The sequence below is a fragment of the Calypte anna genome, chromosome 1 (genome assembly GCF_003957555.1).
Source record: "Calypte anna isolate BGI_N300 chromosome 1, bCalAnn1_v1.p, whole genome shotgun sequence".
In the NCBI taxonomy this organism is placed as follows: domain Eukaryota; kingdom Metazoa; phylum Chordata; class Aves; order Apodiformes; family Trochilidae; genus Calypte; species Calypte anna.
The window spans coordinates 126,660,054-126,680,696 of NC_044244.1; the positions used below are offsets into that span (position 1 = coordinate 126,660,054).

General features: G+C 39.4%; 1 protein-coding gene across 3 annotated transcripts in view; it reads right to left on the bottom strand.

The window, feature by feature from the left end:
• Window positions 1-20,643, bottom strand: part of TBL1X (transducin beta like 1 X-linked) — a 201,411-nt gene that overhangs the window by 37,411 nt on the left and 143,357 nt on the right. For all 3 annotated transcript variants that reach the window (XM_030446191.1, XM_030446170.1, XM_030446181.1), the window contains one exon: window positions 2,073-2,218. In XM_030446191.1, coding sequence (XP_030302051.1) covers window positions 2,073-2,218 — 146 coding nt within the window. The remainder of the gene's footprint in view (window positions 1-2,072; window positions 2,219-20,643) is intronic.

Here is a 20,643-nt window from a genome sequence, read left to right on the forward strand (position 1 = left end):
GACTTAATACAGACTCAGGTCAACAGTTGCTGTATCTACTTTGCTTTTCTTCACTTTTACTTTCCTATCATCTGAAATACAAGAGAAAGGTTTTACTGCCCTCCATAAAATGCCATTTCACTGATCTTCTGCAAACTCCCTTTAATTCTTTGAGATAATCAAGACCCAGCAGTGAAAAATCTGTGTTTCAGGAATAGCAGATAAGATTAGGATACGGATGAATGAAATAGCTGGGAAACAATGTAATTTTCAATAGTTAAGGATAACTAATAAAGAAAAAATAGATGTTTGGCTGAATAGTATGGTTCTGTGTGACCAGTCGTCAAATGATCCTTTACAACTATAATATTAAGATAATACATATTTTTTTTCTTCTGGTGGAGAAAAAGTAGGAGATAGTTATCAGAGAATAAATATACAAGCTCTCTTTCTCCCTAACATTTTTAATGTTATTATCTCTACCAGCACATTTGAATCCTGGCACTAATCATTGCTACACAATGAAAAAGATTTTTGCCAACAGATCTGTAACTTATATTTTTAATTGTAAAACTGCTCACTGACTTCCCATGACTGCTATTTCACAAAGCCTGAACAATACTTAAATTTTATACACAGTAGTTTATGGACTCACTGAGTAGTTTTAAGTAAAAACCACAGAAGTAACACATAGCAAAGCAGAGATATATCCCTTCTTGGCATTCTGATATAGTGAGTATGACCTTTGCTTTGCTGTAATGTACCTAACAGTATGTATTTGAAGAGAATCAAACCACGATGAAAGAAACATAAATCTTAATGGTGAGAACACATATATTTTTAGATTATCTCCTCAACTGAGGCCAGTTCTGAAGCTGGATCCACAGAAGCAGACCTCAACACTTGTCAAATGACCTAAACAGATAGGTGCTCTTCATGGCTGTAAGTTTCTAACTGTGTAGCTCCAATTTCAGGCTCAGGGCAAAATGTTAAGTAGCAGCAAATTGGGACAGATTCCTACCAATGGTTTGTTATTACAACTGCATCAAAGTGCAGCTTGGCATGAATGTCAAATGTCATTGCCCCAATTAAAAAATAACACATACACAACTTCAACAAACACAGTATTGAGTCTTAGAAAGAAAAACACGCAGAATGTTTGTGGTAAAAACAAATGACTTTCCAAACTACATACTGCAAACAAGGCAAGCTCTTCTCTGTTTTACATTCCTTTGTTCTCACCCATGATGTTCACATGCTATATTCTGCTATTGAGGAAAAAACAATAGGTTTTTTTGTATTAATATTTGTTGCAGATCTCTGTCAATTATGATTATCTACTGTAAATATTTTGTAATCCAGTACGTGCTTAATTTTTATGCCATACTCCCTCTAGAAGCATCACACCCTTAAGACTGGCAGGGCAAAACCACTCTCTTCCCACATCCCCTCTTTGTTTCCCCTGGCAGTTTAAGGAGAACAGAGACACTCTGTGGCTGCTCATAACAAACCCCACAGAAAACCAGTGTCCCAGACAAGGTAAGAATTTACACACAACCGTCTCGCCACGTACGTGAGCGGCCGATGCCTGATCATAATATGACCAGATTCAAAGTCACTGAAATCAGACAGAATCTCTCCAGTCACCTCCAAAGATTTTTGATTAGGCTTCTCATGGCTTCCAAGTAGTGCTGCCTGCTGGCAGGTGTCAGGGAATGAAGTTTTAGCATACGCTGTAGGCTTTTCCTGCCAAATTCTGCTGTGACCTTGAAAATGCAAGACTGTAAACACAGAATCATTTTCCTGCTTGCTACAAGAATCTGTGCACCCCGGATTTGCTGACCAGGGTAGCAGAAACACCCGTTCACAACCATTTCAGCAGCACAAAGAAGGCCTCAGTGCCACAGCTAAAAAACTGAAACACACATCTATTGCAGAGCTAGTCAGCTCTCAGCTGGGGATGAGGCAAAACATGAAGAACAAAATTAAACCAGATGAGGAGAAACCGAGGCAGCTTGGTAGCTTGCATCTCCAGACACACTGCTTGGCAATTGCCGGGGTGCCAGTCAGTGGTTTCCAGGAGGGGTACTCACTTCATTGATGCTGATCTCAGCCTCCACATACTGGAGCCCCTTCTGGAGGATGGAGATGAGTGCAGCAGGTGGCACTAGTGTTCCGTTGATGTTGGACTGGCTGATGTGGCTCTCGATACCGAAGGTGAAGGCCGAGTGGGAGAAACCTGAGAGCAGGAAAAGGAAGCCATGACATGAAATGTAAATGCACCAGCTCAGATACACCTTCACGGTCTAAAAATAATTCCGCTTCGAGATCTGAGAGATGTTGCACTGTAAGCAGGAGGACTTGGCTTGGCTGCGTGGAGCCAGGGAGGTTAACCAGAGCCATCCTGACCACTCTGCCACTGCCCATCCCCCTCCCCTGCACATATTGGGAAAGCAGTATAGAAATAGAAATGCACACAGGGAAAAATCACCAGAGAACCGCAGTAACTGAAAACAATCACATAAAACCCCAGGAATGGCCAAAAGGGCAAGTCCAGCTAAAAAAAGTGCCTCAAATCTTCATTTCCCTTGTTGCATTTTAGAGTTGCTTTTTTCCTGAAGATAAATACTTAAATCCCTACCAGAGTGCAAGTTGTATAAAATCAAGCCATAGAGGCAGCTGACACATGGGAGCCATTCCCTTATACCAGGGAGGAGATTTCAAATTCTCTGCTCAGTCATTGCTGAGCACAAAAAGACATGCAGAGCACTGCCATTAAAATGTGAACCAACAGAAAGGCTGCTCCTGTAAACTTATTTTCTGAAAGTGAACAGTAAAAGCAGACATAATTAACTGGGATCTGTCAAACAGCAGAGGACAAGCCAGTGCAGCAGCCTATCCTTTAACCAGAAGTCTTTCTCTTCCCCAATTCATTTTCGTCATTGTCCTAGAAACAAGGGGTAAGGAAAGGGATGGTGCTGAAAATGGAAGAATTTTGCTGGGCACATTTTAAAGAAAGAGCTGTGCCTTCAACGCCAGCTGAAGCTGCTGGAAACTGTTGCTGGGTATGAAGGCGAGTGCTGCAGAGTGACTGTACATAGGGGCAGATGCGGGTGGGGGAAGGGGGAACAGGATGTAGATATAACTGTAGGAACCCATTTATCACCACACTGTCTCCAGAGCATTAATCTAGCATTAAAAGCCTTGGGGAAACCACCCATGCACTGTCTCAAACAGGAAGAGCCCTTGCAGTCTCCACTGACTAGACAAGAAGAAAAAAAGAAAAAGAAAAGAGAAAGAAAGCAGCTCTCAAATGAAAATACTTCCGTTAAATATAGCTGTGCCTCTTCCCCTTGTCAACAGTAATTTCATTTATAGTTTTGTCCGTTAAGGGATTTCCCCCCTATCACTGCAATGTCCAATTGTGTGTGGGCTGGAGGATGGGATTTTGGGCTCGCTCCACAGTAATGCTTTCCCCCTCTCACTCAAATTGTTTTCAAGATTTTTTTTTTGGAGCTAGATCAGTTATGACTGTAGACAGATAGCAAAAACAAGCCGAGAAACAGAAAGCCTCCCACACTTGAATCTGATGTATTTGTCTGTGATTCTTTTCCCCCTATACGTTTTAATTCGCCACTGTTTTTCTCCTCTGCCTGGTAATAGCCTCTATCCCTTCCCTTCCTGACCCTACCTTCCCCTTCTGGCACTCCCCGTGTTTTGGGGATACTTGAGACACTTCTTAGGAAGTGGCAGGTCCACCCACGAGCAGAATTACATAGGATTATAAGGCATTAAAAAACATATATAATAAGGCTAAAAAAAAAACCATGAAGAACTGCAGTATCATTTCATCTAATCCTGTATTTGCTTTTTATGCCCTGGTCTAGTTTATGAGCTGCTAGACCTCCTGCTGCATCCAAAATAGACTGTAAGATGTGCAGAGCAGTGTTTTTCCCTTGTTATTAGTTTTGTAGAACATCTAAGCACATTTCTGGGTACCACAATGAGGAAGAAATCAAGCACTGAGCATACACAGCCTACATCTGAGATTTCTACGGTTTGATCACTGAACAATGAAATCTCTATGTATATATAAATATATGTCATACAACTAACCAGAATTACAGAGTCCAATCCCACTTGGTTTGTATTTATGTGTATGTACATTAATCAGCAATAACAGTAACACTACCTTCTTAAAAAGGAATGGACTTTAAAATGCAAGACAGAAAAATCAGCAAATCTACTTACGAATGGAGAAGAATGGGAAAATAAAGCTGTTTTCCAGAAGCACTGAAGTCAACTGCTAAAAAAGCCAGTAACTAGTTTGTGGCCTGGCAGCTCAGAAAATTGTAACATGGTCTGTCTCTGATTCTTTGAAAAGGTGGATCACATAAAAATGGCAACCAACAAATATAGATAGAAAATGTAAAAAAGCAGAAAATCATCAACTGGTGATCTATGGTAGGCTTAATTTTATCTGACTTTATACTTCCACTATTGCATCTGGTATTTTGCAGACCTCCTAGTTGGCCCTGTTGTATCTCAAGCCCCAGCTTTGCCACCAGACAGCTGACTGTGGCACACAGCTAGCCTCTTTGTGCAGTCCTCACTTACCACATCCCCAAAAAGCAGCACATCTCACCTGGCTGCACCTGAGAGAAGGAATTCCACAGCATAAAACTCAGTTGAGTTACTCCAATGAATCTTGTTTTACTGTTTCTTTCAATGCTAAGAAACCAGAGTTCCTGTTAGATGACCAAACACAAAGTTCCTGGCTACCTTGTCACTGAAGAGCAATTGCACTCATGCACCTCCAGCACTTGTAACAAATTCCTGAAATTATCGGGTAAGATGCAGATTCTGAAAATCAACAGAGTGAAACTGCTGAAGTGCATGCTGCTGGACACTGTGCTCCTCATCCATCTTGGAAAAATCCTCCCATACAATTGTAATTAAAAGAAAAACAAACAACAGAAACAACTCACCAGACCACCAACTGATAGCTAATTACCTCCTGATTTCTTGTATAACCCTAGCATTTCTATAAGACTCATATGGAAGTAGATTGGTTTTAAAAGCAACATACACAGTTAACAAAATCCTGAATGAAGCTGTAACCATGTCAGGTTTCTGATAACACTGAGAAATCACTTGAGCTTTGCTTTTATAGTTACCAGATGTGACCAGTTCTCTTTAGAGCTATGCATGCTTTTGAGTACACTGAATTATAAAGCAATGCTGGGACTCTTTAGTTCAGTCCTAAAAAAAGGTGATTTATATTAAACAAAAATAAGTTATTTTTAAATGTAAGCTTGTGTTAAAATGGTAATATGGCCCTAAGTTCATGAAACCACACTGGGGAAAATGCAAAGCCAAGGCAGGAGTACCACACCCACCCTGTTCCCAGGGACTCTGTGCAGTCTGTCAAGGCAGTCGGAAAGGGAGAGCAGAGCAGAAGGTGCTTTGCAAGGCAGGATGCGAAGAAAGGATGTGGTAGGGATGACATGAAATTACGATGGACCCAAACTCAAAATGCTGTAGTAGCAGTAAAATGAAAGTTGCAAATCTGTATCCATGTGCATTATTTCTCATAAATTCTGTCACTTTGGTGGCTGTAATCATCTCTCTACAAATAGTAACTTCTAACCTAATAGCACCAATAAATGAAATCTTAATGTCCTCCCTTGGAGGACACATGCAATAGGACTATGAGCTTTTAAGGTTACAGATATGAACATAAAGGGCCAAAGGGGAAAGAGCATGGCCACACACTGAACCGGTTTCATACCAAAGAACCAGACAGCCACTTGTGCCATGACTGTGATCAGTGCCTTAAAAGCAACCTTGCAGCAGACTTGAAAGAATGGCTTCCAGGATTTTTCTGCCTCCATAAAAAAAAAAGATAAACATAAGCCATCAAACTATGTACATATATTAGCATCCATGAAAAAAACCCAAACAGAATCACAGAACAGTTTGGGTTGGAAGGGACCTTTAAGATCTCTTGTTCCAAATGACCAGTGCAGAGCTTGGACAACTAATGGGAGGTGACCAATCAATAGCTGAACAGTCGATCTTGAAAGATTTTCCAGAGCACAAAAACATCCATGAAATAATGTATGCAGAAAAGATTACTTAAATTACAACTCCCTGCCTCTGCCAAATTATTATGCAAGTGTTTATGACTTTAAAACCAAGTGAAATTCTTCACTTAGAGATTCCCGCACTTTTCTGTACCAACAGTGGTAACAGGTTCTGGTGCTGAGCTGTATCATTTCCCACACCGAGGTGTCTGTATATACTCTCAGTGAAACATACACAGCCATTTGGGAATTCTTGCCCTAGGCAGTGCCAAAAATGCATATGTAGGGCTATGTTTTGCAAAATTTCTCTGATGGATTTTGCTGTAACTGCAAAAATGGAGATGATCAAAATTTTTTTCCCTTGGCTGCTCCTTTTTCAGTTAAAAATGGCCTCCCCTTAAAACAAGATTTGTCACTGATCGTAAAATTACCAGGTTTATTTTAATGAACATAATGCTGCTCTTTTTGCTCTCGTTTGATCTGCAGGCTACGCAGCTTTTATTGTTTGTAATATGCCTGGCTCCCTGCAGAAACACCTGTCAAATGCAGGCATAGGAAAGGGCATTGCTCAGCCACACAGCCCGGGGAATGCCTTGCCTTCCACAGAGATGTCTCACCTCTTCTGTAAGTGAACAGTTCCTCCTTTTTGGCACACAACTGGGGTGTTGCCAAGTATTCCCTGCACTAGCTCACCTGGCAATCACAGATCCCACTAACTGACATTCACTAAGTGCTTCTTTCATTTCCCAGTCCCCTTTAGCACCATAAAAAGCAATCTTTTTTTAAACTGCAATCTTAAATATGAACAGCTACAGCACCTACTGCTGCGTTTGTACAGGTGAAGGGAATGACAAAGAGGAGTCTGTGGCAGCAATGACTTCTGAAGCGTTTCAGTCTTTGCTGGTTACTCAAGAGTTACCTCAGGGATGCCCTGATCAGCAACAGTTAAGAGAGCTACGGAATACTGTGCAGGTTTTCTGTTTGTGAACTACATGAACTTAGTTTTCCCTGGCAAATCTAACTAGTATACTGTTCATATATTTTTTTGAACAACAGATGTGTCTAAGTTATTTGCAAGTTACTCAGTTTGATTTTTCATCTTACAAGATTCTTCACTGAAACATTCGTTACTGTACAATGAAATAGAGAATACAGAATTATATCAAATTGCCTTTTACAGACATCTCAGGCATCTCCATGATGAACAGCCTCTATCCCAACAGTGAGCACAAGTAACAACCCATTCCATACAAATCTTTGTATAACTCATGCCCTGTGTGGCTGGTCCTGAGAAACAGTGAGGTTTCATGCAGAGGACTGTGTAATTTTCTTTATTAAATTTTCATAGTCCTTTAAGCAGTTCAGAATCCACGGATCTTAGGTTCAATTTCCAGAAATCACTAAATTAGTGACAGTATTACATCAACAGAAAAAAGATAAACAAACAAAACAAATGAGGAATCGTAAACTGATCTCCGCCCTTTCTCCCCCTCCCCCTTTTTTTTCCTAACAATTTAAGTATCTGCAGGCAGAAATAATCAACATTTCTTATTTCATTGTTTTCTCTGACATTGTGTTAGTCTTTCTTTTTGGAAATTCCCAACGCTAGCTCTTCCAGTCCCTCATCTCTGAAGTAACACACTGCTCTCTTTGAAAGTGTTTGGCAGGTACAGAACACAAAAATGAGCAAGGTTTGAGAAATTATTAAAACTCCTGGCTCAGTAGAACCAATGTGCAATTGCTATAATGGGATCCATTGGCAATTTCCAGTTTTCTGGATGCATGAGTGCCTGTTTTCTTAAGGCAGTACTGTACCTGGCATTACCACTGAGATTTTGACAGATGTAAAATTTGTGCAAGAATGGAAGGCACGTAAGCACTGACTACAGCTATCCAGGCTGCAGGGAAAAAAACAGTTGTAAGGGGGTGAAGGAAAGTCATCTTTATGACCATAAAAGGGTATACAGGCAAAAATCCTGGGAGATTTAGACACATCAAGAAGAAACATTGCACAGAAAAATGAGTCAAAGAAAATTGCAAGAGGAACAGACATCCCCACGCAGCCTCATCGGCAGCTTTACCATGTTACCAAACCCAAGAAAATCCAAAGCTGCCCGCACAGCTGCTTGCCAAAGAAACCAGATGCATCCAGTGGAAAAACATCTTCCCAAGTTTGATGTCTGGGTCTTGGGAGTGCCATCTAAGCAGGAAGGGAAGAAGGGAAGAGTGGTGCAATGCAGTGATCTGAAATAAATTAGAGCCCTACTACCACTGCAGTTAAAAAAAAAATCCACTAAAGAAGACTGAAATATGACCATTAACAAAATAATTTCCTCCAAATACCAGTTATGTACAAACAGCACAGTTAACACTAAACTAGGACTTCCATAAGTCTAGATTTACCAGCATACAGAAACAAGGGACATATATCTGTAAGGGCATATTTGAATGCAATTCCTGGCTGCAAAACCAGAAGCAAACAGTTTAACTTAGAGCAACTTTATTTTCTTAATCCTGGGCCTAACACCCGCTGATCCTTGCCCATTTCCCAAGAGAATACAAAGACATTCTTCACTTTACTTGGCTACACATGCCATTTTAGAGTCTAGTATTTCTCCTTCTCTGTGACTGAGAACACCGACTGAGAACGGAGAATGTCACATGGATCCTGATCCTTGCTTCTCCTTAGATTTCTGTGTAACTATGTATTCACAAAAATATGGTATTAAAAATCGAGTGAACATATGCAAAGGCTTCACAAAAAGGACACCAGTTTCTCCAAAAAAGGTTTGGTTGCAGTTACTAGTATCTGGTGCCTCAGGACACTGATAATGATTCTGCAAACAGTTAAAATAAAAAGGTGGGCAAAACTCCTACACGTCTTGTCTGTTATTCACAGCAGACTGAGATTCTTCTCCTAGCCGAGCTTTTCCTTTCTCAATAACACATCCTAGAGTGCCTCTCTGGTTTTGGCAGTGTCTGCTTATTTTTGAAGACTTACCTTTGCAATTACATAAAGGGCTTAACAAGGACACCCATTAGCAATTTAAAATAGAGAACTGCAGATGAAATATATTTTTAGAAAAATCAGCTGAACAATAGGGCTTGTACATTTGTTTCAATATCAAGATTGCTGAACGATTAAAATTTTTTCCAGAACCCTGGGAAATGTGTCCTGTATTACAAGCTCTTTTATAGTCCCTGGGGAATAGAAAGAAAGGATCCCTAGCTGAAGCTTGTGTCAGTTGCCAAAATTATAGTGTGCCTGGTTACCCAAAGTTTTGTAGAAGCGATTATTCACTATTATTAAATGTTACACCCTTTTTTCTTGGATATCTGACCTGTTCACCTTCTGCCAAGAATTCACACAAAAGTCTGCTACCCAGAATTATTTTATTATGTGCCAAAGAATGCGTTGGCAAGTGGGTTTTTTTTGGTTTGGGGTTTTTTGTTTTTTTTTCTTTTATGCAGGAAAATATGCTGGAAAAGATTAATACAACTTGGAAATGATTTTTTGATGATCAGTACTTGGCATTCACTGTTTAAGCTGTACTCAGGGCTGCAAATTAATAAAAAGAAAAATATGATTCAGACAGAAAACAGAACAGAAGCAATGGAAAGAACTTTAAAAAAGCTTTTGAAAACAAGGTCTGAAATATAGCCTTTTTTACCTTGTGTAAATTAGACTGACAACTTCACATAAATGTCAACACAGATCTCACACTTTAATGCAGCTAAGGTCAAGGATTGAAATAACTTACACAGGCCACATCAAGAATTAAAAAAAAAAAAAATTCCCTCTACATCAATGGGATGCTGTTATCTTTCAGCCTTGTCCCTGCAACCAAAATCCAAAGTGACATTCATCCTTCTGGGGAGAGACATGCCAGGGAGCAACTTTTTATAAGGGCACACAGTAACTGGAAGAGAAGTAATGGTTTCAAGCAGGAAGAGGGTAGGCTTAGGTTAGGCATTAGGAAGAAATTCTTCACAGTGTGGCTGGTGAGACACTGGCACAGGTTGCCCAAGGAAGCTGTGGCTGTCCTCCCCCTGGAAGTGTTCAAGGCCAGGCTGGATGGGGCTTTGAGCAATCTGGTCAGGTGAGAGGTGTCCCTGCCTGCCCATGGTAGGGAGTTTGGAACTCAACAATCTTTAAAGTCCCTTCCAAGCCAAACCATTCCATGATTCTGACATGATTCTGTGATTCTCCTAAGGATCACATGTATAGGAGGGATTCTCACAGTCATCCATACTTCACAAGTTATTTCCATAAGTTACGTTCTTCTATCAGCTCTAATATACACCTCTAAGTGGTGGCAAGCAAGAACCACAGCTATAACTCAGTGGGCATTCTGGAACTTCAGCAGCAGACTGGTTTCTGCTGATGGTGACTGCAGAGCCCTAGCACAGCTACTCTGGTTAGGTGAGAGGAGAAGGGATTTGTATCTGCCAGAGCTGCGCAAGCAGCAAGTCCCCAGGATGCAGACTATTGGCAAAACTTGCAAATCTGCAGGATACAGCTTCATTCCCTGGGCCTGGAGAATCATAAGGAAAAGCAGTACATTGACACGTGTGTAGCACTTTTCAGTGGTTTTACTAGCAATGCCACCTTGACCTATAAATATGTGCCTTCCAACCAACACTCTATTTTCTTAATTCTCCAGTAATACTGCATTCATGCAAGCTTTCAAAAACAGGACATGAAGTGATCAGAACCAGAATTCGTGCTATGGAATAAATTTGTAAAAGTATAATTGTTTGTGTAGCTTAGAAATTGCCATGTTTGCTCAGTGTCTGAAATCCAACACTGCAGTGCAACTTTCAAGCCAAAGAAAAATTAAAATAGCAAAGTTTGGAAAACTGTTTAGACACCTAGGAGGAAATACCAAGTAAGTAGGGTTTTGCAAATGGCAAAAGAACAAGATTCTCAGTGTCTTTTTTTCCTTCATAGGAACTTACAAAATTCTGCACCAAATATTACTTTTCTTACATGGCCTTTATATTACTGTTGTCATGCAACAGGGATAAAAGACACAAAGAAAGAAGTTTTCAAAAGGACCTTTTGAATTGCACCACATAACATTTGAAACTATTATTTATATGTCTGTATATAAAGTAGATATCTGGTCACAAAACTTGAAGTCTGTACATAGAAACACAGATAAAAATGGTCTTCATAAAGGTTATTACATTCTTTTGAAAATATAACCTGAACAAAGTATGAAAAAACCAGTAACTTCCGTAGCTGTAAAAATATTTTTTCCTCTTCATTGTGAAATTTGGATTTGGGGAGCCAATCATCAAATACTGCTTGTATATATTCGTTGCTTTATGAAGCAAGTGCACAATGTGGTTTTGGCTCGTGTAGTTTCAGAGGTACTGTTGGCTTAGAAACCACTTTGCTTATCTTTAAAGGATACTTTAAAGATTTTTATTTTTTTTTTAAAAAAGGTTTTGGAACAGCATCCCAGAAAAGCTTGTTTGCTAATGCTGACAATGATTTTCTTAAAATGGACTTCATATATGCAAAGATAATAAACAATATATATAAATACATATATACATAAAACAGAGAGAAATTGTGCATAATAATACAGTTCTGATTTGAGAAATTAATTCATCTTTTCAGCAGTTATCCATCCTATAACTAAGAACTATTCCAAAATCAGAGTTCATCTCACTGTTTCAGGAAACACAGTCACTCCCTTCCTCGTTTAAAGAAATACAGAAAGCAGGGGAGAGATTAAAAAAAAATAAAAAAGGTTCAGCATAAAATGCTTTATATACTTACACTATTTTTACTACACACATGTTATGCTGGGGTGTGTGTGTGTGTTATATATTATGTTACACTATACGAGACATACAATTACAGATGGTTTCTCATTAGATAAGAATGTTCATTATGAGGTGACTTTCAGGAAGGACTTTTATTTAAACCATAACATTTTTTGGTGAAATTTCTCCAGTGTTCCTATCCGTGAGTCATTTTAACACGTATTCCATTCCCAGGACAGCACTGTGCCTTTATTTATCTCAAATAATTCATGGTCAACAACTGTTGGTTCTATATTGAACTTCCAGTATATCAGAGATTTGGATCATAAGCTTAAGTCATTTTATTTTAATTGAACAGGCTGGCCCTAAAGAGGACAACACATCATATAAATAGGGCTGCATGCCTACAAATCAAATCTGTTCCGAACTATAAGAATTAAAAATGGAGTTTGCATTGCTCCAAAGCCTAACCATACTACAATTGAAAGGGTCAAAGAAACCCTGCCTTTGGTCTTGGCACTAGTTCCTGAAAAAGTACAGTTAGCAATCTCATTCATAATGCATTTATATATATTGATATATACACACATACTTATAAAATCACACATAGAATAATATAAAATACTAGAAAAATAATGTTTCCTCAGAGGATTTTAATATGTTTTAAGATTAAAACTTTTAAGAATCTGCTGTGATGTGCTGTACGTAGTGTTAACCTCACTTTCAAATGGGAATATTAAGGCACAAAAATTTAAAAGCCAGATTTAAACCCCAAGTTATTACACATTTCCTTAAGAAATGTGTTGTTCTATTTGCTCAGTACCTGTTCAGCACCCAGTTACATTAGCACAAGAGTAACTGTGCAGATAGATGCTCAGCAAATAAACAAGTGCCTTTAAACCAGTGCAGCTGAGTTTGGTCTGTGAGCTACAGTTACTCTACAGTGCAGGAAAAATATTTATGGTCCAAGAGCCAGTGATAACATATATGTGGACACAAATAATGCAGCCACAGATCTGTACTGAAACAACGCTACAATGAGTGTTTTTTCTTTGGCTGGCAGGACGTCATCTCAAGGATGTGTATTTCCCTCAGCAAACAAAAGGTCTCCATCCTTATTATTAGAGCATAGCTATGCAGACAGCTTCAAGAGCATTCCACAGACTATGGTGTTTAACAGCACCTTTATGTATAAGTTCTTTAAAATATCCTGAGGCTCTCCAGTGCTGAGCAGGAGGCCAGACTAGTTGAATATGAGCCAGGAATGTGTCCTTGCACCAAGGAAAGCCACCAGCATCCCAAGCTGTGCCACAAAAAGCTTTGCCATAAGGTCAGTGGAGGGTTTCTTTGCCCTTTACTCAGCTGTGGTCGGGCACATCTGGAGTACTGTGTCCAGTTCTGTGCTCGCCAGTACAACAGTGACAGGAACACAACGGAGAGCACGGAGTGAAAAGACCACACAAGATGATCAGTGGATTAGGGAAGGTCTGAGAGAGACAGGGACAGGCTGAGAGAGTTGGGACTATTCACCCTGGAAAAGAGAAGGCTCACAGGGGACCTTATCCATGTGCCTAAATTCCTGAGAGGAGTACAAAGAGGATGGAGCCAGGCTTTTCTCACTGGTGCCCAGTGACAGGACAAGAGGCAATGGGCACAAACACAAACACATGAAATTCCACTGAAACAAAACCAAATACTTTTTTCCTGTGAGGGTGACTGAGCACTGAACAGGCTGCCTAAGGAGGCTGTGGACTCTATACTTGGGACATATCCAAAACCCAAGCGGACAAAGCCCTGAGCAACCTGCTGCGGTTTGACCCCGCTGTAAGCAGGGGAGGTGGATTAGATGATTTCCAAATGTCCCTGCCAACCTGAACTAATTGCTGGTTCTGTCATCTCCTGAGATACCATCCAGCCTGAACTCTCCTACGATGCTAATGAGCCAAATTAGAAAGCATTAAAAAGACAAAAGAAAAATAATTACCCACTTTACCATTAGTGCACACAATTGTATTTACTGTCACATTGGACAAGTGTCTCTGGTGATGAAGCGATAAATTCTTTTATGAATTATTCCTCAAGATGTAGATTTCACTAATTTAAGCAAAACCCATACACTGCACATTCCCTTTCTACCTAGCAGCAGCCTTCTTATGTCAAGGAAGCAGTTAGCTTTGAAGCAAATTTAGCCGACCTATATTTGCCACTATTTTATGCTATGCTTAATCTGTATTATTTTCACCATGCCTTTCTCTCATCTGTGACTCAGGAACTCTGTGCCACATACAGTTGTTCAAAATACTCTATAAATGTATCTCACATGCAAAAAAAGTACATACTTCAGAGAACAAGTACACAGGCTTGTGTAAGTTAAGAACTTATGCATAAAGCAGAAATTCAAAAGAACAGAATATTGATCTTGAATCATTCCCTATTGCCTGAGAAATAACCCAAACTGTGATATTTATATATTTTATAGAATTTATTTCTTAAAAGAGAATGAATCTTAAAGAAGATCTTTTCCTTCAAATTTCGTTGCTTCCTTTTCAAAAAATTGCAAATGGCCAGAAAATTATAGTATCTACTAGCATCTAGTAGATATTATACTATCTACTAGTATCTACTTGTAAAACAGTATGATAATGAAATCTCAGAAGCCTCAGCAAGTCCACATTTTGGATTGTCTCATAATTCCAGATGTAGAACAAGAGATGCCCTGGATGTGGTTAACAAGAAAGGGACATCTTTGCACATGCCTAAATGTACAAATTATTTTGTGCTGTGGTTCAGAGGAATGGTTCATGCTCTATGTGCCCTTGTGAGTATGTTTAGAACATGAGAGAAAATCTTATCATTTAGGAAAGCAAGGAAAATCTGTGAACCATGAACCAAACAGATCAACAATCTGTGAACCATGAACCAAACAGACAACCATCCTGAATCTACAGATGGAAAACAACTATGTTATTAGCTGCCTTAATTTGCATGGTTAGGAAGAAAACAAGTAACAGTTCTAAAATATAATGGTATATTGTCCCAAGTCAGCAGCTAAAAATTTCATTGATATCTTTTTAGCAAAAGTATCCAGCTAGAGTTTTTACTGTTTTGGACATCATAGGGATTGTACACGGAGGAAGAGTGTATCAACTTCATGCCATAAATCATAGAGAAATTCACACTGAACAATAAAAGTACAAGTGCTGTTAGACAACCTTAACTCCTAAGAATTCATTGCCAGACATCCACTACAACAAATGCTCTACTAGAGAGCCATATAAGCTGCAGACAACTAGAAAGTTGATTTTCAGATAAGGATTCTATACCACAACATGAATGTAAGTGCTTGAAAAGGAATACAATTAAACCAATCAATGCATCAAAAAGATCAAATTTGAAAAAGCTTTAATAACTGAACTGATGTGTTGAGCTGAGTAGGTGGTTTATTGTAGCACTGGGACCTATGATGAGATTTGTCACTCAGAGCAGATGGCAGTATGTTTTAGACTAAAAGGTATGAGAGATTTGACTTCCTTTTGTTTTGCTACCCCCACTCTACTACTTTGAAATTTTCCTTGGCATCTTTATTATTCCCATCGCATGGTACTTTTCTGACCTTCATTCCAAAACACAAATAATTATCTGCTCCTCTTTTGAGTGGACAAAGCAGAAGAGGAAAACTGTATATTCTGAATTCTGAATGGTGTTGTAGAGATACAGCCCTTCACTCTAAAGTAAACCAATAGAAGGCCTAAGTCAGCAGGAAAGATGGCTGCTTCTCAGGAGTTTGAAGAAGTGTAAAGCTGAATCAACATAATTTGGATGCCAGAACTGTGGCTTGTTTCATTTTTGCCAATGCACCTGCACTAGTTGGGGCTGTTCAGCCTGGAGAAGAGTTTTCTATGTTTTCTATGTCTTCTTACTTTTGCTTTATGTGACAAAGTAACCTGTTTCGTTGATGCAGGACAAGCAGTCTCCCTAGACTTTTCCAAGGCTTTTGAAACAGCACCCCACAGCTTCCTTCTTGAGAAAGTGACTTTGTCCAGTTTCTCCTGGAAAAAGTTGTCCTGGCATTGCCTGGACAACTGGTCTGTGTTGTGGGTGGGGAACTGGCTGACAGACCATACCCAGAGGGTAACAGTAAAGAGTTCATCCTCCATCTGGCAATGAGTCACAAGTGGAGTCCCCTAGGGATCAATATTGGGCCCAATGATGTTTAACATCCTCATAAACGACCTGGATGTTGGGATCAAGAGCACACTGATGAACTTCACTGATGACATTGTGGAATAATGGCAATAATTGCTAGAAATGACCCAGCCTGCATTTGTACTTTTTCAGTAAAGGAACAGCATTTGGAGTCGATAGAGTGTGGCTAATGTACCATGACTACCCTAGATGTTGATATTATCAGGGGTACGCAGTGTGCTAACTCCAGGAGAAATTACATGGATGGTGGAGTGGAGTGGAGACACCATGGCCATACTCTGTGGCAAAAATACCCACTAACTGCACTTTTGATATTCTGGGCAAACAACCTGCCACCCTTTGACAGACGCTGCTCTTGAAATGTACTTTTGTTCATTAAAATCTCATTTTAACATAAAAAACACACTTCTACCTCTGAAGTTACCCACCTCCAAGGTGCAACCTCCCCTCACGGAGCCTGTGCACTGAATTTTCCTGTACCCTATATCTTTAAATGTGAAACAAAATAACTTTACACAAATCACAATAGAGATACACTTGACTAGATTCACTCAAGCTTCACCTGTCAGGTAAAATAGAATAAAAATAGCCAACAGGGGAAAGGATGTCAGGGAAAATACCATCACAGGGAATACACCATTGCAGGCACAACCCCTGTGACCGTCAATGTGCTGAGCCTCTCTTCCCCCCCCACTGGGATGCCTTTGGGTAGGATTTTATTTGAGTGCCCCCCCTTCCCTTTCTCCTTGTCTCGGTAGAGTCTCTTTAATAGCATAAATCTCTACACCCGTGGCTTTTGGCACGTTGGCCCCCCTGGGAAATCTCTACAGAGTTCTCATAGCCTAGGTATTTTGCACGTGCTTCTTTTGCAGACAGTAAATTTATCACCGGCAATCCAAAAGAACTTGTTTGCTGTTGCTTTAATAAATCACACTATTCATTAATCTGGTGGTAAGAAACCTCCTTTAGCATGATCGAATTCCAGCGTGTGTCTGGGATAATTTCTTTACTTGTGTGGTGTAAGCAGTGCACCTGGACCCTTGTTTTCCAGCCTCCTAAAGGTGAATTTGCTATCACTCAGAATCTAAGCCCTAATACCTGAGGGTCAGCTGGATTGCGGGAGGGTTTCTTTTCTGCCAGATTTCTTTACTCTCCTTTAATGCAACAGACATCAAGATAAGTGGAGAGGTTGAGACCCCAGAAACGAGAGCCACCCTCTAGGATGACCTAGACAGACTGGAGAAGTAGGCTAAAAGGAACTTTATGAAGTCCAATGTAGAGAAGTGCAAGGTCTTACACCTGGGAACACATAACCCAGGAGTGCAGTTCAGAATGGGATTCACTTGGCTAGAGAGCAGCCTTGTGGAAAGGGACTTTGGTGGACAAGAGGCTCAACATGAGCAAATAGTGTGTTGCAGCAGCAAAAAAAGGCACCAGGACGCTGGGCTGCATCAACGAAGGCATCATCAGCAGAGACAAAGGAGTCATCATCCCGCTCTATTTGATGCTTGTCAGACTGCACCCTGAGTCCTGGGTTTAGTTTTGGTCCCCACTGTACAAAAAGGATGTGGACACGCTGGAGAGGGTCCAGAAAAGAGCCATGAGGACGATCAGAGGACTGGAGGACCTGCCATACAAGGAGAGGCTTGTAAGACCGGGTTTGTTCATCCTTGAGAAGATGTTCCAGTACTTAAAGAGCAGACACAAAGAATATGTAAACTCCCTGTTTATAAGGAGTCACATGGACAAGGGGCAATGGCCATAAGTTGCTCCCAGCAAGATTCCTTTTGAACATAAGAGGAAAATTTTTCACTATGAGGACAGTCAGACACTGGAGTGGGCTCTCAGGGGAAGTGGTGGATTCCCCCACTTCGGAAAGTTTTAAGTCTCAGCTCAACAGGGTGCTGAGACATATCATATCACTTTTAAGAATTGAAGCACTTTAAATTGTGCACCAAAAAGCTCATATTCAAAAAGGTCCACACTGAATAATGCAAGATTTGACTTCTGGATAGGAAGCAAAAATTTTAAACTGCACTTCAACTCTTGAGTTAACTCTTGAGACAACTCTTTATACATTAAGAAGGAGGCGTGGTGGTGTGGCACTCATGGTTCTGCAGTGGAAGTGATAACATCGAGCCACCCTAGTGGTGGAATTCCTATGCAATCAACCTGTGGAAAATCTGCATGACTGCTGTGTTTCTCTGGGCATAAATAAGCCCAGAGACAGCCACCTATGTGAAGAAGCAATTATTTCCTTATTTATTTGAATACAGCTAGCAATTAGAGCCTTAACATGTCCAAGTCCTGTCTTGTACTGAAGGGATTTGACTGCACTGTCCCTGTACCCAGCATCTTCTCAGTAGGCAACTCAAAGCAGTCTCCCTTGCTGTACTGTTTTCTCTTAAACCACATGATCAGTCAGTATAACTCATCAAGTTCCACAACTTACCAGTTCATTCCACCTGCAAATGTACTTGAAAATCATTTTATACTTCCTTCCATGTAACTGATAAAGCTATTGAGTAATACCTTGCCAATAAAAGATTCCTGAGTTCCCATTAGAAGCAGCCTTTCAGATGACTATTCCCCAATTCTAATAACTTTTCAAGATGTTTCTATTCACCCCTTTTTAATCCATTTGGTAACCCTGGATTACACTGATTTTACTCACTTCATTTTCGTTTTAACCACTATGACAACAATACTAAGTGAATGTCATAATGTAGTCTAAGTGTATTATTGTCAGCCCAGCTATCTCTGTCAACCTCATTTGAGATCTTGGAAGAAGCAGTCTCAAGTTTGACAAGATTTATTATCCATAAAAACTGGCTGGCTGGCATTAGGCATGATGTCATCTCTTCATTTTTTGTTTGAGGTAACTGATTTCAACCTTCCAATGATTTTGCTTGACCTGTAGTTACCTGGATCATCTTGTTTAACCTTTAAAAATTCTGGCACAACATTTGCTTTTTCCAGTTCACTGGAACTCTCCTTGGTATGCCAAGATTTGTTAAAAAGCAACAATAATTGTTTAGACAGTCCAACTCTATTGATAATCTCCTGTGCAAGTTTTCCAGCCTGACAGAGAATTAAGGAGGAAATAGAATTACTGAATTGAACTTCAATTCTAGAAGAGCTGAACCTCTACTAGAATGACCTGCCAACATTTTCATAATGAAGTGCAAAGAATTCATTAACATCTTTGCCATAATGTTGCAAACAATCTCAAGTGCTTCTGTGCCTTACAGTCACAAAATACTTGAAATATTATAGGGACACTTTTCTTTTTATAGAGTTATAATTCTCTCTCCCAATATTTGCCTGCATTCTGTCTTGTAAGTGACCTTTATGTCTGTGATTGATACAATTTTTAGAAGCTTTGGTTTTAGGTAACGTTAATAAGTAATCAGTGTAATAAGCTTAGTTTTGGCAACCTCCTTGAACTCTAGAGGTTTGAACTTAAAGAGTATTTAAACACTAGCCCTCTAAATTTAGCATGCATTAATTCTGAAGCTATTGATTAAACACAATTCATGTACTGTCACTTATTATGGCATTCATACCAGCAGGTAGAAAGCCAAGATGCTGTATAATAGCTTTTGTTTTATTACCCTACTTTATCTGAAAATACAAAAATAAAAATTTCTTTGGAAAAAAACCCCAACAATGACAGTATGAAAGAGGATTTAAACTAAATGCAAGAAGCTTTTTAAACACATGGGTGGATTCATCATCAGTTACAGCTCTTGTGTGCTGTATAGAATTACTAGCAAACTGTAAGGTAGATCTACTAAATATCTAGCACCTAGACATCAATGAGATAAGTCTGAAGCATACTTGAATATTTCTTCAAATATTTTACCTCAACTTCTAGTCTCTTCTATATGAAAAATACAACAGAATAGTGGAAATAATATGTTTCTGTGAATACCTTTAGTATGTGTGGATTAAGTAAGAAAAACATTTGGCCCTTCACCTAAGATTAGAGCAGTACCACTTGCAGTTCATGTAAGAATTTGTATGTAAAGTTCTCTTTAAAATGTCAAAAGTGTTTGTCTTTTTGTGGGAGACAAGTTACCTAGAAGAATATTTTTTCTGACATTTGTCTGATTCCACCATTCTTGATTGACTTTCTAAAGCCTCCTTCTCAATTGCTGCACAACACTAATCCACCTACTGATCTATAAACAGGGACAAAAAGGGCTGGGTTTTTTTGTTTGGTTTTGTTTGGGGGTTTTTTTTTGTTTTGTTTTTTTAACACATCAGGGAAACTGAATGTATTAATAAACTGTTATTTAGAATCTCCTACAATAAAACAACGTAAAACAATTTCAGGATTCTTTAAGCTTTGATTATGTCCATCTGCACACTGCCCTAATGTTTAAAGCCCTTTCCAGTACAATAACCCAACAGTTTATTTTTAAAAAGAAAATTTGCCTGGATTAAGTTTTAGTTTTGTTAGTTCCTGTCTTTTTTGATCTCATTGCATGACAGATCTGGATTGTTTTTTTATAAACTCCCTTATTAGTGAGAAGAATATAAGGTATTATAAATCTTCTCAATTTCAGTGCGGATTCCTTGCATAGGCATT